Source organism: Mobula birostris, chromosome 3, assembly GCF_030028105.1.
Source record: "Mobula birostris isolate sMobBir1 chromosome 3, sMobBir1.hap1, whole genome shotgun sequence".
In the NCBI taxonomy this organism is placed as follows: domain Eukaryota; kingdom Metazoa; phylum Chordata; class Chondrichthyes; order Myliobatiformes; family Myliobatidae; genus Mobula; species Mobula birostris.
Genome location: NC_092372.1, coordinates 210,924,636 through 210,942,763, shown reverse-complemented (window position 1 = coordinate 210,942,763; position 18,128 = coordinate 210,924,636). Strand labels below are relative to the sequence as shown.

The 18,128-nt window shown below is 44.4% G+C and overlaps 1 protein-coding gene across 1 annotated transcript; it reads left to right on the top strand.

Annotated features, from left to right (window-relative positions):
* Nucleotides 1-11: 11 nt before the first annotated feature.
* htr5ab (5-hydroxytryptamine (serotonin) receptor 5A, genome duplicate b) lies at nt 12-6,452 on the top strand. Its single transcript, XM_072254059.1, has 3 exons — nt 12-50; nt 235-1,092; nt 4,114-6,452. The coding sequence occupies exons 2-3, from the start codon at nt 391-393 to the stop codon at nt 4,444-4,446; spliced, it is 1,035 nt and encodes a 344-aa protein (XP_072110160.1). The 5' UTR covers nt 12-50; nt 235-390; the 3' UTR covers nt 4,447-6,452.
* The last annotated feature ends 11,676 nt before the right edge of the window (nt 6,453-18,128 follow it).

Here is an 18,128-nt window from a genome sequence, read left to right as displayed (position 1 = left end):
CGGTGGGATGAGTGGATTGTGAGATATTGAGGACACCTCTGAAATAGGAGGTATGTCACTCTCTTCCTGTCAATTGCACTGCCCCGCTTCTCAGGTTGTCTCTGTTCCTGCATGGGGTGTTTGCTGAATCCAAACCCAAAGTAAAGCACGCTTTGTTTAAATTCAATGCAGCGCGGCTGACCAGTCTACATGTCCACTTGAGCTTAAACCTCGTATGCTTCTTATCCGAAACAGATCGGCAGGGTTTTAATCTGCACTTTTCCCTCTCAAGTCCGGAGAAAGTCTGGAGCCACGGAGCAGCGACAGATGGGGAGAGAGTACGCTGGGTCCCACCTGAAGACGGCTTCGAGCTACCGATAGCGCGCCGTACTCTCGAGATTCCGGGACACCATGGTCACGTCCAACTACACGCCGTGGGCTAACTGGACGGCGGGACCGGCGGACCTGTCCCCGAAACCGGCTTCGGTTTTCAGCATCCTCGTGCTAACCCTGCTGGCGATGCTGGTGCTCGCCACTTTCCTCTGGAACGTCTTAGTTCTGGTCACCATCCTGCGTGTGAGGACGTTTCACCGGGTCCCGCACAACTTGGTGGCCTCCATGGCCATCTCGGACGTGATGGTGGCGGCGCTGGTCATGCCCCTCAGCCTAGTCCACGAGTTGGACGGGCGGCGCTGGCGGCTGGGCAAGGTCCTGTGTCAGGTCTGGATCTCCTTCGATGTTCTGTGTTGCACGGCCAGTATATGGAACGTGACGGCCATCGCCCTGGACCGCTACTGGTCCATCACCAGGCACCTGGAGTACACGCTGAAAACGAGGAAGAAGATCTCCAACATCATGATCGTCCTGACATGGCTCCTGTCCTCCGTCATCTCCCTCTCGCCACTCTTCGGCTGGGGCAAAACTTACTCGGAGCAGGACGAGCAGTGCCAAGTGAGTCAGGAGCCCTCCTACACCATCTTCTCCACCTTCGGGGCGTTCTACCTGCCCCTCAGCGTGGTCCTGTTCGTCTACTGGAAAATTTACAAAGCTGCCAAATTTCGGATCGGAACCCGCCGGACCAACACCATCACCCCGATGCCTGAGGTTATGGAGGTACAATATCTCGCCCGAAATAGGGACAGGGCCGGCAAACCAGGCGGAAGGGCGGGGAAAGCGGGCGGGCACGGTTAAACACGTAAACGGGGAAAAGGGAAGGGACTGCGAAGGGGATAAGGGGACAGGTGGAGAGGTTGGACGGAGAGAGAGTGCAGGGAGAAGAAAGGTGACGGAGGGAAAGAGTGAAAGGGCGAGTAAGAGAGGGATAGAGTGAATGAGGGAGAGGGAGAATAAGTGAGTAAGGTGAAGTGATAGAGTGGGTAAGGGAAGGAGTGAGGGTATGATATTGATTGGGAGGGAGAGAGTGAATAAATGGGTCAGGGAGAAGTGAGGAGAGAGAATGAGAAAGCAAGAATGAATGAGGGAGAGAGAATAAATGAGGAAGGGGAAATGAGTGAAGGAAAATTAGAGCGAGGAAGGTAGAGTGAATGAGGAAGATACAATGAGTGAGAGGGATAAAGTAAAAGCAACTGAGAGGAGAGTGAGTCAGTGAGCGGAGTGAATGAGTGGTGAGGATAGTGAGTGAGTATGAGTGAAAGCAGTGAGTGAGTGAGGGAGGAGTGGAGTAGAAAGGGTGGGGCGGAGTGAGTCTGCGGGAGAGACTGTGAGCTACGGAAAGAGAACGTGAATGAGGGGCGGCAGATGAGAAAGTTGGGGGGGGGGGAGTGGGAAGTAACTGAACATGGGAAACCTAACAGGGAAAGAGACAAATACAGCAGATAAGATACAGGAAATGGAAAATTGAGAGAGAAACACCACAGGGGAAGGGAGTGGTGGAGGAGAAGAGTAAAACCCTGAGAGGAGGGGAGGAGGAGAGGGAGAGAAGGGGGGGAGGGGGAGAGGGAGAGAAGGGGGGGGAGGGGGAGAGAGAGAGAGAGAGAGACAGACAGACAACAGACAGAGAGAGAGAGAGAAAGAGCAAACTCCTTTGGTAACAGCAGGTCGAAAATGTATCTGTTTCAGGGTGTGTAAGTCTGTCAAGTAGCAAGGCGACATTTTCCACCATTTTTTTGTTTTATTGAAGGTGCATGCCACTGACAAGGCTTGTATTTATTGCAAATCTCTAATTGCTCTTGAGAAGGGGCTTGAGGCGCTGCAGTCCTGGCAATGGTCCCCCCACGGTACTGCTGGTTATTGAGTGCCAGGAATTAGAACATGTAACAAAGGACTGATGATATATTTCCAAGTCAAGCACAGAGGGCAGCTTGGAAGGGAACCTGCAGGCTGTGGAGACCCCCTGCCTAGTGCTACCCGTGTCCCTCTTGGCGCCAAAGGTTAGACCATAAACCATAAGGCATAGGAGCAGAATTAATTTTAATAACCGATGGGTATAGATATTTCTGATAATGCCAATTGATCAATAACTTCTCAGCCTTGAGAGGACAGAGGTGAGCTGCCTTCTTCAAACTTTGTTGTCAATGTATTCCCGAACCATTCTTGTGTAGGGAGCTCCACCATTTCAGGATCATTCTTGTGCGCCTCCCCAGACCCTCTCCAACCTTTCTTAGATCAGGTTGCAGGTCTGGGAGTTGCTGTGGGAAAACTCGGGCCAGTAACCAAATGCATCTTTGTATGCTGTTATTGGAGGAAATGAGTGTTTGGGTGGCAGATGAGCCTGATATGTACAGGATGGTTTTCAAGCTTCCCTGTTGTTGTCGGAGATGAACCCATCCTGTCAAGTTAGGCAATTTTTCTGGACAGAACTGCTGTCAAGATCAAATGGCTCAAAATTAATTTACTGACAAAGTACATATATGTCACCATATATTACCTTGAGATTTATTTTCTTGAAGACATTAACAGAAAATAAAATATAATATTTCTGAAAACTATACATAAAAACAGAAAAAAATGAGCAAAAGATAAATTATGAAAATATATTAAAAAAGTACTGAGAACACGAGTCCATGGAAGTGAGTCTTTAGGTTGTGGGATCAGTTCAGTGTTGAGGAAAGAGAAGTTATCTGCACCGGTTCAGGAGCTGGTGGTTACAGGGTAATAACGGTCCTGAACCTGGTGGTGTGGAACCTAAGGCTTCTGTACCTCCTGCCTGGAGGTAGTAGCCAGAAGAGTTCATGGTCTGGTTCTGAGCTGCATGCTCTGTAACTCTAAGTGAAGGACATGGCAACAAATGTCTGACTGATAGATTGTGAGATGTTTAGAAAGGAGTGATGAAAGCAGAAAGTGTGAGAAAGGAACCAGAGAGAGAAAATACAGAAGGTCATGAGAAGATGGCAGTGGAGGGACAGGGCAGGGAAACAGAGAGAACAAAGGAGAGGGAGAGAGAGAGGGATCAGTAGAATGAGGGTGACTTCAATTATTGGGAAAGAGCGTAACAATAACACGTTAACCAAATCAGAACAAAGGGCAGGGAAATAAAATGAAAACAATACTGAGGGGAAACTCCAAGAGGAAGAGCAGGAGAGTTGTCAGATCACTGAAGATGAGAAAACAATAAAGTGAAATTTGAGAGGAATAGCGAGAGGAAGAACATAAGGAAGGGAAAAATATACAAGGAAGAGAAAAATATAAGCAAAATCAGGTTTATTATCATTGACATCTGTCATGAAAATTGTTGTTTTGTGGTAGCAGTTCAGTGCAATACTTGAAACATACTATAAGTTACAATAAGAAATAGACAAAAAATAAATATAGTGCAAAATAGTGAGGTAGTGTTCATGAGTATATGGACCATTCAGAAATCTGATGGTGGAGGGGAAGAAGCTGTTCCTAAGACATTGACGGTTGGTCCTCAGGCTCCTGTACCTCCTCTCTGATGGTAGCAATGAGAAGAGGGGATGTTCTGGGCGGTGATACTGCCCTTTTGAGGCATCACTTTTTGAAGATTTTCTGACAGTTGTAAAATTGAGAATAAAACAATGTTCATCTTAGAAGTCATTATGGAAACTTTGGGTAATCTCAGCAAGACTGATGAAATTATGCATTGTGCAACGTGCTTACGCTGCACATACAGTTGGTGCCTGGGACTTTATAATTATACTTGCCGTCTTCTTGCAGGTGAAGGAGGCCTCCCATCAACCTGAGATGGTCTTCACTGTTCGCCATGCGACCGTCACCTTCCAGACGGACGGCGATACCTGGCGGGAGCAGAAAGAGAAGAAAGCCGCGCTGATGGTCGGCATTCTCATCGGGGTCTTTGTGCTGTGTTGGATCCCGTTCTTCATCACTGAACTCATCAACCCCCTCTGCTCATGCGACATTCCCCCGATCTGGAAGAGTATTTTCCTCTGGCTTGGGTACTCCAATTCTTTCTTCAACCCACTGATATACACCGCCTTCAACAAGAACTACAACAACGCCTTCAGAAACCTCTTCTCCAGGCAGCGGTGAAGCACTGTGTTCAAATTCAGGACACATTTGGAATGCACAGGGAATGGGGCGAGCAGTGAAGGTGCCTTAAAGGCAGCAAGCAGCATTCAGTGTGATGTGAGCAGCATCCTTCTTACCCTGGGAGCACTGAGCATATCTCATAGAGCTAAGTGACTGTAAGATTCATTTGCAACCCATGATGTCAAGAAATATTCCGTCCATTTGATATATATAAACAGTTCACTTGCGCATCTCTTCGTGTAATACACCTAGTGCGTTTTTCAGATAGTATGTATACTTAGGCCAGATATGAGGGAATGCTACTTTATAACTGGCTTTTAATAATGATAGTCTACTATTGTGCGGACAAGTCTATCATATTGAATTCTTAATATATTAAGAACACTGACTCATCTAACATAAGTGAAAATTCTATGAAGTTTCTCTTGGATAATAGACAGTTATGAAGGTTTTGCACCATCTTTTGCCTGAAAGGTTGAGTGCATAGTCCATGCTGGCATCCTGTGGAGATCACCAGCAACTGCAAAGCCACTTTTCTGCCAATTCATTATCCTGATCTCAAGGTACATTTGACTGCGTGCTTATGGGAATGTTTGCTAGGCTTGTCGCTGACATCTTGTCATCCTGAATTAGCTGTGCTTTGAGTCTAGCTGTTCCTGTATAACTACAATGTCAACATCTAACCAGTAGTATATATAATTGCTCAGGTATATCTTGTCTGCAAGAAGCAGGATAAATCCAATCCATTTAACTACTGCCATACGAATCTAGATTGAAGAATCAACTGTTAATATAATGTATATTCAGTGCTTTCATCCTGAGGCACTGTCTCTCACTACAGCAAACTCACTGATTCTGCCAGGACTGGGCATGAGTGATCTTCATTGCAGTTTTGAACACACTTGGATAAAACTGAACAAATTGAGTATGATGATCCTTGACACCAAGTAGTTCTGGTAAAATCTGAGCCAATGGAGATCTGGGAAAAGTTCTTCACTGTGTGGATTCATATGTACACGGAGGCACTTACGTGAAGGAAGACAGTTTTGTTTGTAGAGGCTGAAATTCTCGCCCTTTGCTGAAATTCTTTGCATCTGGGCTCTTGGGTTATATTACTACACTTGTGAATTCTCTTCTAAAATATCAGAAATTAGGATGTTCGCTGATGACTGCAGAGTGTTTAATTCTTCAGAACTCGAAGCAGCCGGTGCCTGCACGCAGCACAACGTGAACAACGTTTTCGGGTTGAGGTGCTAAGTGAAAAATGGCTTTTGCATCACGCAAGGGCTATTGGATGACTGCCTCCAAGTGGTGCTTCACCATATCAGCTTGACATTCAGCAACACTACCACGGATCTGGATGTTGTTACCATTTAGGAACATAGTTAGTCAAATCCTTTGTATTCTGTAGTGAGTGACTTGCTGCTTCAATCCCCACCATCTATACAAGTGGAAAGGAATGTTCTCTACTTGCCAGGGTAAACATTGTTCCAACAATACTCAAGAAGTTTTACACCTTCCAAGGCAATTCAACTTGGTTGATTGGTTTCCAGTCCACTACTTTAAATATTCATCCCCTCCATCAGCACTGTATCATGGTTATATACAGCATGTATTAACTACAATAGTTCAGGATAGATTAGATGGGTCAAAGGGCCTGTTTTGTGCTGTAGTGTTCTATGACTCTATGACTCTACATGATATATTGCAGCTTTTCACCAAGGAGTCTTCAACAGCTTGTTCCAAGTGAAGACATTTCCCATTTGCAGGCACATAGAAATACTGTTATCACCAAGTTCCCACTAAAGCTGTGTACCATGCTGGCTTGTAATATATTGTTGATCCTTCATCATTGCCAAATCAAGATCCTGGAGCTCCCTGCCCAAGAATGGTTTGGGAATATGCTTATTAGATTGACAATAAAGATTCAAGAAGGCAGCTCACCACTATCCTCTCGAGGCTGAGAAGTGATGACCAATAAATGCTGGCATTATCAGGAATACCCATGTCCGTCAATGATTAAATTTAATAAATCTCCTCCTAGAAACCACAACTTTGTTCAATGTTTTGGGTAACACTCACCAATCTGCATTATGATGAAAAGTTAACTCAAGATAATATTATAACATTAGCTGTATTTTGTCCCACGTATATTGAAACATACAGTGAAATGTGTTGTTTGTGCCAATGACCAATACAGTCCAAGGATATGGTATAGAGAGCCTGCAAGTGTCACCATACTTCCAGCGCCAATATAGCGTGCCCACAACATACTACCCTTCACCTGAATGTCTTTGGAATGAGGGAGGAAACCAGAGTGCCCCAGGGAAACCCAAGTGGATCATGGGGAAAACACATAAACTCCTTGCAAAATGCTGCTGTTGTTAAGCGTTAGGCTGATTGCTATGCTAAGGTGCCACCCTCTCTATGCTACCATGCTGCCCCCTCTGTTTCTGCAGATGCTATCTGACCTGCTGCATGTTTCTAGCTTTTCCTGTTTTTAGTTACCTGTGCAGTTGACAGGCGGGTAATATTTTAAGGATGGATTACGTTTCTTTTAAATGCCAATTATATGTTAGAAGCTTTATTGATCATTCAGTATCTGCAATAAAGCATGAATTATGGAATCTTGCTGCACACAAGGGACCCAATGAAATCATCATTAATGTGTTGGATGTTTCAATATCCAGATAGTTCTATCCCCTCATCTATTTCCAGTCTGCTTATTACATGTAGATAAATTTGAAAGACTTTGTAAAGGAAAATAAGCATTAGATTACAGAAGACTGTAGATTATGGAATCTGGACCCACAAACAAAACCCTGGAGGAACTCAGCAGATTCGATCCAGATGAAGGGTCTTGACCAAAAATTGTCAGCTGAGCATTTCCCTCCACAGACCTGCTGAGTTCCTTTTGCTTCTGGGTACCTCATTTGGCACCTCTTTGTGATGGTTAGTCAAGTATGCAAGGCAGCATGGCAGCGTTGAGGTTAGTGTAATGCTATTATTGCACCAACGACCAGGTTCAGTTCCACCGCTGTCTGTAAGGGGTTTGTACGTTCTCCCTGTGGGTTTCCTCCGGATGTTCTGTTTTCTTCCCACAATCCAAAGATGTCCAGGTTAGTAGGTTAACTTGTCACACATATTTAACTGTGTGGTGTGTTGGGCTGGAAGGGTCTGTTACCATGCCTTACCTCTCAATAAAATAAATTCAAAAGTATTTAGATAGATTTGGGCATCTGGGACTTTAACTAGCCTTACCATTTTTCAGAATCTACAATTGTACAGAAAGGATCACAGATCTACCTTCAATCCCCTTTTTCTTAATCAGTGCAAGATTTAGGGAATCTGTGTAAAACAGCGATACACCAGACTTGCTGACTGCCTACTAAGATGCTTTGACATTGTCGTCGAGTTGTAACTTGGTCATCAACACTTCCACTTGTAAGGTTAGCTTGCCCTCTACAAAAGAAGACTACATATATTTTCAAAGTTCAAAGTATGTTAATTATCAAAGTAGATTCAGGTCACCATGTACCAAAATGAGCTTCATTTTCTTGCAGGTATTCACAATAGAACAAAGAAATACGAAAGAATCAATGAAAAACAAAGACTGACAAAAATCAATGTGCAAAAGAAGACTAACTGTGCAAATCTTTAAAGAAAATTACACACACACACACACACACACACACACACACACACACACACAATTAAATAAATAATACAGTGCATCAGTTATAAAGTCTTTGAAAGTGAGTCCATAGGTTTTGGAATCAGTTCAGAGTTGAGGTGAATAAAGTTATCTACACCGGTTCAGGAGCCTGTTGGTTTAAGGTAATAACTGTTCCTGAACCTGGTGGTGTGGGACCTAAGGCTCCTATACCTTCTTCCTGATGGCAGCTGTGAGAAGAGAGCATGGTCTGGATGGTGGGGGTTATTGATAATGGATACGGCTGATGACCATATTTTCAGATGATACTTTTTCATGAGGGTTTTGACATTGTATGTCTCAAACTTCAGTTTTAAATCTTCCCTTTGATGGGAGCTCAGTGGGACCCTCTGCTGCTCTTTGACTCCTCAGTCATATGCTCACCCAGACCCTCTCCAGCTTGTACTTTTTCCTTTCAATACTTGATAGGTTTCAATGAGTTCTCCCCTCATTCCTCTAAACCCCAGAGAGTACAGTCCCAGAGGCATGAAATGCTCTTCATACATCAATCCTGTCATTCCTGGGACTATTCTTGTGAACTTCCTCTGGCCTCTCTGTAATGCCAACCCATCCTGTCTTAGAAAAGGGGCCTAAAGCTGTTCATGATACTCCAAGTGTGGTCAGAAAAGGCCACAATCTGTTTCCATGGTTAGTGGTGCCTAAAACTAGAGGCCTAGCTTTAGAGTGAAGGGGAGGAGCTTCAAGGAGATTAGAAGGGGAAAATATTCCTCACAAATAGTGATTGACATTTGGTATCAGCTGCCAGAGATGCAGGTGGAGGCACGAACAGAAATGTTATGTAAGAGACACCAGGACAGATACTCAGGTACTTGAATGAGGGACGAGTGTAGACAGGCATAATGGTTGGCATAGGCGTGATGGGCAGAAGGGCATGTTTGTATTGATTGGCCAGGGCATACAGGCAGAAGGCAGGAGATTGGGGCTGACAGGGAAATGAATCAGCCATGGTGAAATGCCAGAGCAGACTTGATGGGCCAAATGGCCTAATTCTGCTCCTATACCTTATGGTCTTATGGTCGTGTACAATTTCATGACTCATTCTTTGACCTTCCTTTATCAATCAGCTATTCTGAATTTATTTTGCAGCTTAATCCTACAGTTTACTGACCCAGGCAACCGAGCTCCCGAAACATGCTCTGCCTACTTGTCGCGGGATGTGGATGTTACTGCTTTGCCAGCATTTATTGTCTCCGACCTCGCGTTGGTGGGTCTAGGGCTACATAGTGGGTAAGGATAGCAACACTCACAACACGCTGCAGGAACTCAGCAGGTCGGGCAGCATCCGTGGAAAAGATCGGTCGACGTTTCGGGCCAGAACCCTTCGTCAGGACTGTAGAGGGAAGGGGCAGAGGCCCTATAAAGAAGGTGGGGGGAGGGTGGGAAGGAGAAGGCTGGTAGGTTCCAGGTGAAAAACCAGTAAGGGGAAAGATAAAAGGGTGGGGGAGGGGAAGCAGGGAGGTGATAGGCAGGAAAGGTGAAGAAGGAATACGGGAAAACACAATGGGTAGTAGAAGGAGGCTGAACCAAGAGGGAGGTGGTAGGCAGCTGGGGGAGGGGGCAGAGTGACATAGCGATAGGGGAAGGGAAGGGGAGGGAATTACCAGAAGTTGGAGAATTCTAAGTTCCATCGAGCACCTCCACTCCGTCCGCCAAAACAGACAGGATCTCCCAGTAGCCACCCACTTCAACTCTGCTTCCCACTTCCATTCAGATATGTCCATACATGGCCTCCTCTACTGCCATGATGAGGCTAAACTCAGGTTGGAGGAGCAATACCTCATATACCGTCAAGGTAGTCTCCAGCCCCTTGGTTTGAACATAGAATTCTCCAACTTCCGGTGATTCCCTCCCCCTCCCTTCCCCTATCCCTATGTCACTCTGCCCCCTCCCCTAGCTGCCTATCACCTCCCTCATGGTTCTGCCTCCTTCTACTACCCATTGTGTTTTCCCCTATTCTTTCTTCAACTTTCCTGCCATCCCCTCCCTGCTTCCCCTCCCCCACCCCTTTATCTTTCCCCTTACTGGTTTTTCATCTGGAACCTACCAGCCTTCCTCTTCCCACCCTCCCCCCACCTTCTTTATAGGGCCTCTGCCCCTTCCCTTTACAGTCCTGATGAAGGGTTCCGGCCCGAAACGTCGACTGATCTTTTCCACGTACGTTGCCCGACCTGCTGAGTTCCTCCAGCGTGCTGTGAGTGTTGCTTTGACCCCAGCATCTGCAGATTACTTTGTGGGTAAGGATAGCAGATTTCCTTCCTCAGAGGACACAAATGGATACTAGACAATCCAATAGTGTTGTAATGGTTACTGTGCTAAATTGAATTTAAACTCCCCAGCTAACTTGTGAGGATGTGACCTCATATCTCTGGATCGATATCCAGAACTCGAGCTTTATGTTTAACACCTTAACCATTACGCTGCCATTCCAAGTACTGGTCTCTGGTTTTCTCATCATGAAGCAAAGCCTATAATACTCAAGTAATACTGAATGATACTGTCTGTGACAACCAGTTACATGCTTTCCATGTGTCCATTCTTACTGCTTCTACACTTTGTTTGATCAGGATTATGAGGAGTTATAACAATGGATTTAGATTTTATAATTTGCATGCTTTATTTGCGTGGGATTTATGTGGATCTGTGGAGAGTCATTAGTCTACAATACGGATGCTAATTATAATTACAAGCTTTGATGGTGACCCTGTTCAACTCACTGACAGGTGATGGATAACCCGATGAATAATGAGCCAAATGCAGTTGATGAATGGCTCAAATTGACTGATTACAACCATTCTGTGGGTCACTTTAAATGTGCATACTGAAGTCTAATTTTGAGTCATAGCTGTTCACTGACTCATGATCATTTTTTCCACTGTTACCAGAAACGTTCATTTGTTTACACACTCATTTTAATTGTTTTCTAAACTGATGTCTCCATTCTGTTGTACGTTGCTGCAGGAAGTGGCTGATGTAGGTACAGTAACAGCATTTAAAGGTAACACACAAAATGCCAGAGGAACTCAGCAAGTCAGGCAGCCTCTCCAGAGGGGAATAAACAGTCGACTTTTTGGGCTGAGACCCTTCATCAGGATAACTTCCTGCAGAACCTGCAGGATTTCTTTTGTTTGGATTTGTCTCAGGATAGGGGAGGTTGAAGGAGTATAATTCAAACATGGGCAAGTAGGATGAGTTAAAATGGGTGTCTTGGCCAGCATGGATTTTTTGGGTCGAGAAGCCTGTTTCCGTGCTGTATAATTCTATGATTCTATGTCTCACGAATGCACCGTGCAGACGTTTGCCAGTAAGCAGGCCTGGCAAATGTCTGCACAATGAGCTGTATTCTGTGTAAAGAAAAATCCCTCACCAATCAAAGTTAGTGCAATCAAAATGACCAGTTAAATGCAGAACGAAAACACTAGTACAAAACGTAAAATTGTATTAGAAAATAAAATTGCATTTCTATAGCACTCTTAACTTCCATTTTATAACTTCCCAGAATGCATTAGTATGCTTCTGAAATGTCAACTGTGGTGTCACGTGAGAAATGAAGCTGCCAATTTGTGCACAGCAAACTTCTATAACGGCAATACATAATAATGATTCAGGAAATTGTTCAGAAATCTCCACTGAGAGATACAGTACCTTGACGCCTGGATGAAACTTCACTGCACTGATATAGATAAATGTAATGGAGATGCAAGGGACTGCAGACACTGGAATCTGGAGAAACATGCAACCTGCTGGACGATCTCAACTGGTCAAGTAGTACCTGTGGGAAAAAAAGGAACAGTCAACGTTTTGGGTCAAAACCCTGCATCAAAGTTCAAATTTGAAAGTAAATTTATAATCAGAGTACACGTATGTCACCATATACAACCCTGAGATTCATCTTCTTAAGGTCATTCACAGCAAATACAAAAAAACACAAACAAACAAATAATAATAATTAAAAACCTGATTGTAATAGTACCAACACAGATAAAAAGCCTCTGCAGAATGCTGATGAAGAAGTTGGGCTTACAGACAAAATTATCCGAACATTCAACATCACACTAACAGAATACATGAGCACAGACCTAACAAAAAGACCCTACATACCAAAACAAAACACATAGAACATAGAATAGTACAGCACAGTACAGGCCCTTTGGCCCACAATGTTGTGCCGACCCTCAAACCCTGCCTCCCATATAAGCCCCCATCTTAGATTCCTCCATATACCTGTCTAGTAGTCTCTTAAACTTCACTAGTGTATCTGCCTCCACCACTGACTCAGGCAGTGCATTCCACGCGCCAACCACTCTCTGAGTAAAAAACCTTCCTCTAATAACCCCCTTGAACTTCCCACCCTTACCTTAAAGCCATGTCCTCTTGTATTGAGCAGTGGTGCCCTGGGGAAGAGGTGCTGGCTATCCACTCTATCTATTCCTCTTATTATCTTGTACACCTCTATCATATCTCCTCTCATCCTCCTTCTCTCCAAAGAGTAAAGCCCTAGCTCCCTTAATCTCTGATCATAATGCATACTTTCTAAACCAGGAAGCATCCTGGTAAATCTCCTCTGTACCCTTTCCAATGCTTCCACATCCTTCCTATAGTGAGGTGACCAGAAATGGACAGAATACTCCAAGTGTGGCCTAACCAGAATTTTATAGAGCTGCATCATTACATCGCGACTCTTAAACTCTATCCCTCGATTTATGAAAGCTAACACCCCATAAGCTTTCTTAACTACCCTATCCACCTGTGAGGCAACTTTCAGGGATCTGTGGACATGCACCCCGAGATCCCTCTGCTCCTCCACACTACCAAGTATCCTGCCATTTACTTTGTACTCTGCCTTGGAGTTTGTCCTTCCAAAGTGTATCACCTCACACTTCTCCGGGTTGAACTCCATCTGCCACTTCTCAGCCCACTTCTGCATCCTATCAATGTCTCTCTGCAATCTTTGACAATCCTCTACACTATCTAGAACACCACCAACCTTTGTGTCATCTGCAAACTTGCCAACCCACCCTTCTGCCCCGACATCCAGGTCGTTAATAAAAATCACGAAAAATAGAGGTCCCAGAACAGATCCTTGTGGGACACCACTAGTCACAATCCTCCAATCTGAATGTACTCCCTCAACCACCACCCTCTGCCTTCTGCAGGCAAGCCAATTCTGAATCCACCTGGCCAAACTTCCCTGGATCCCATGCCTTCTAACTTTCTGAATAAGCCTACCGTGTGGAACCTTGTCAAATGCCTTACTAAAATCCATATAGATCACATCCACTGCACTACCCTCATCTATATGCCTGTTCACCTCCTCAAAGAACTCTATCAGGCTTGTAAGACACGATCTGCCCTTCACAAAGCCATGCTGGCTGTCCCTGATCAGATCATGATTCTCTAAATGCCTATAGATCCTATCTCTAAGAATCTTTTCCAACAGCTTTCCCACCACAGACATAAGGCTCACTGGTCTATAATTACCCGGACTATCCCTACTACCTTTTTTGAACAAGGGAACAACATTCGCCTCCCTCCAATCCTCCAGTACCATTCCCGTGGACAACGAGGACATAAAGATCCTAGCCAGAGGCTCAGCAATCTCTTCTCTCACCTCGTGGAGCAGCCTGGGGAGTATTCTGTCAGGCCCCGGGGACTTATCTGTCCTAATATATTTTAACAACTCAAACACCTCCTTTCCCTTAATATCAGCATGCTCCAGAACATCAACCTCACTCATATTGTCCTCACCATCATCAAGTTCCCTCTCATTGGTGAATGCCGAAGAGAAGTATTCATTGAGGACCTCGCTCACTTCCACAGCCTCCAGGCACATCTTCCCACCTTTATCTCTAATCGGTCCTACCTTCACTCCTGTCATCCTTTTTTTTCTTCACATAATTGAAGAATGCCTTGGGGTTTTCCTTTACCCTACTTGCCAAGGCCTTCTCATGCCCCCTTCTTGCTCTTCTCAGCCCCTTCTTAAGCCCCTTTCTTGCTTCCCTATATTCCTCAATAGACCCATCTGATCCTTGCTTCCTAAACCTCATGTATGCTGCCTTCTTCCTCCTGACTAGATTTTCCACCTCACTTGTCACCCTTGGTTCCTTCACCCTACCATTCTTTATCTTCCTCACCGGGACAAATTTATCCCTTACATCCCGCAAGAGATCTCTAAACATCGACTACATATCCATAGTACATTTCCCTGCAAAAACATCATCCTAATTCACACCCGCAAGTTCTAGCCTTATAGCCTCATAATTTGCCTTTCCCCAATTAAAAATTTTCCTGTCCTCTTTGATTCTATCCTTTTCCATGATAAAGGCCAGGGAGCGGTGGTCACTGTCCCCCAGATGCTCACCCACTGAGAGATCTGTGACCTGACCCAGTTCATTACGTAGTACTAGATCCAGTATGGCATTCCCCCTGTCGGCCTGTCCACATACTGTGACAGGAATCCATCCTGGACACACTTAACAAATTCTGTCCCATCTAAACCCTTGGAACTAATCAGGTGCCAATCAATATTAGGGAAGTTAAAGTCACCCATGATAACAACCCTGTTATTTTTGCACCTTTCCAAAATCTGCCTCCCAATCTGCTCCTCTGTATCTCTGCTGCTACCAGGGGGCCTATAGAATACCCCCAGTAGAGTAACTGCTCCCTTCCTGTTCCTGACTTCCACCCATATTGACTCAAAAGAGGATCCTGCTACATTACCCACCCTTTCTGTAGCTGTAATAGTATCCCTGACCAGTAATGCCACCCCTCCTCCCCTTTTTCCGCCCTCTCTATCCCTTTTAAAGCACTGAAATCCAGGAATATTGAGAATCCATTCCTGCCCTGGTGCCAGCCAAGTCTCTGCAATGGCCACTACATCATAATTCCATGTATGTATCCAAGCTCTCAGTTCATCACCTTTGTTCCTGATGCTTCTTGCATTGAGGTACACACATTTCAGCCCTTCTACCTTACTGTCTTTACACCGTTTATTCTGCTTCTCTTTCCTCAAAGCCTCTCTGTATGTTAGATCTGGCTTTACTCCATGCACCTCTTTCACTGCTCTATCACTCTGGGTCCCATCCCCCTTTCAAATTAGTTTAAACCCTCCCGAACCATGCTAGCAAACCTACCTGCAAGGATATTGCTCCCCCTCGAGTTCAGGTGCAACCCATCCAATCTGTACAGGTCCCACCTTCCCCAGAAGAGATCCCAATGATCTAAAAATCTAAAACCCTGCTCCCTGCACCAACACCTCAGCCACGCATTCAACTGCCATCTCCTCCAATTCTTACCATCTCTGTCACGTAGCACTGGCAGCAATCCTGAGAACGTCACCCTTGAGGTCCTGTTCTTCAGCCTTCTGCCTAATTCCTGAAACTCACACTTCAGGACTTCATCCCTCTTCCTGCCTATGTCGTTGGTCCCAACATGTATCACGACTTCTGGTTGCTTTCCCTCTCGTACCAGGATGTCGTGCACCCGGTCAGAGACATCCTGGATCCTGGCACCCGGGAGGCAACAAACCATGCGGGTGTCCTTCACACATTATCAAAATTTGCAAAAATTGTTAATCCTCTCAATAATATTATATGGCCACAATGCTTAGAGAAACTTGAAACATTTGAAGAAACACACACGAAATGCTGGTGACTGCAGCAGGCCAGGCAGCATCCACAGGAAGAAGTACAGTTGACGTTTCAGGCTGAGACCCTTCATTGCTGCCTGGCCTGCTGCGTTCCACCAGCATTTTGTGTGTGTTGCTTGAATTTCCAGCATCTGCAGATTTCCTTGTGTAAACATTTGAAGAACTACATACAATAGCATGCTGCACATCATTAGCAGCAGTGTAGTGCAATGGCTCCAGAACAGAGGCACTCATTAATAGAAACCCAAAACTGAGTAATGAAATGATAACACCAAAATGGCAGAAGAGATTAAGAAACAAAATTAAAACCTTAAGAGCAGAAATAGGCTACCTAATGGAGTATAAAGTGGATAACCCAAGCAAAAAAGTTAAAAGGAAAGCTAAGGAAATATAAGGTCCATAGAAGATATGAGCAACCTAACAAAAATATTATAGATACACTAAAACAAAAGCTTGGTGTTTACAAAGCCAAACTGAATAGATACATGACGTGTGCCAGACAAAGAAAACAGAATTATTACTTCTGGAACAATGAGAAAGGTTTATACAGAAAACAAAGATTCAACACCTCTTGACCCTATTCACTGCTTTCTAATAACTGAATTTCACTTTTTACCAACAGAACAATGCCACCATAAGATATAGGAGCAGAGCAGGCCATTCAGCCCATCGAGTCTGCTGTGCCATTCAATCATGGGCTGATCCAATTCTTCCAGTCATCCCCAATCCCCTGCTTCCACCTCATACCCTTTGATACCCTGGCTAATCAAGAGCCTATCTATCTCTGCCTTAAATACATCTAATGACTTGGCCTCCACAGCTGCTTGTGTGCAGCAAATTTCACAGCGCATTAAAGTAATTTCTCTGCATCTCAGTTCTAAAAGGATGTCCTTCAATCCTGAAGTCGTGCCCTCTTGTCTTAGAATCACCTACCATGGGAAATAATTTTGCCATATCTAATCTGTTCAGGCCTTTTAACATTCGGAATGTTTCTATGAGATCCCCCCTCATTCTCCTGAACTCCAGGGAATACAGGCCAAGAGCTACCAGATGTTCCTCTTACGGTAACCCTTTCATTCCTGGAATAATTCTCGTGAATCTTCTCTGATCCCTCTCCAATGTCAGTATATCCTTTTTAAAATAAGGAGCCCAAAATGGCACAGAATACTCCAAGAGTGAGTGTCTTATAGAGCCTCAACATCACATCCCTGCTCTTATATTCTATACCTCTAGAAATGAATGCCAACATTGCATTTGTCTTCTTCACAACTGACTCAACCTGGAGGTTAACCTTTAGGGTATTTGCACAAGGACTCCCAAGTCCCTTTGCATCTCTGCATTTTGAATTCTCTCCCCACCCTCTGGCTAAAGAAATTCCTCTTTATTTCTTGTTAAAAGATATCCTTGTATTCTGAGGTTGTGCCCACTGGTCTTTGACCCCTCCACTATAGGAAACATCCACTCCACCACTACACATCCAGTCTATCTAAGCTTTCCAATATTTGACTGGTTTTAATGAGATTCCCTCCCCCCCTCTCCTTATGTGTTGTCATTAGAGAACATCCAGAGGAGGTTTATGAGAATAATTCAGGAATGAAAGGGTTAACTAATAAAGCTGGAGTTTAATGCCCAGAGCCCTCAACCGCCCCTCATTAGTTAACCCTTTCATTCCCAGAATCACTTCATAAACCTCCACTGGACTATCTCCAATGCCAGCTCATTTTTTTTTCTCTCAGATAAGGTGCCTAAAATTGCTCACAATACTCCAAATCTGTCGGACCAATGCTTATAAAGCCTCAGCATTGCATCCTCACCTTTATATTCTAGTCCTCTTCCCAATTAATGCTAACATTAATTCCTTCCTTACCATGGACTCAACCTGCAAGCTAATGTGCTGGGTATCCTTCATGAGGGCTCCACCCTTTAGAACACTGATTTCTGAAGTTGCTGTCTGTTTAGAAAATAAACTGTGTGACCTATAGCTCAGCTGAGGGCACATGTTCCATGAATTTAAGGTCCATTCTAGAAACTGAAGCACGAACATCAGAGTGCTGTCCTGTTTTAAATGTCCATTTTTTTGGATTGGATTTGTAAATATACATATACCAACAATTGATTTATTGCTGTCACATATACCTGTTGTGTGCTGTTCAGAGTCTTCAAAGTATACAGTAACAGACTACAACAAACTCAGAGTGGATCGAATTATATGTGTGTCTATTATTTACAAGGGAAATCGTACCTCTATACATTAAGTAGCTTCAAATTTACAGTTCAGAATAAATCATTTTTATACACAGAGTC

What these genes read in the sequence shown, in the direction of transcription:
- htr5ab (XM_072254059.1), top strand. Translation starts at nt 391, where the DNA reads ATGGTCACGTCCAACTACACGCCGTGGGCTAACTGGACGGCGGGACCG. An exon ending in CGATGCCTGAGGTTATGGAG is followed by an intron (nt 1,093 to 4,113) that starts GTACAATATCTC and finishes GTCTTCTTGCAG; the next exon opens with GTGAAGGAGGCCTCCCATCA.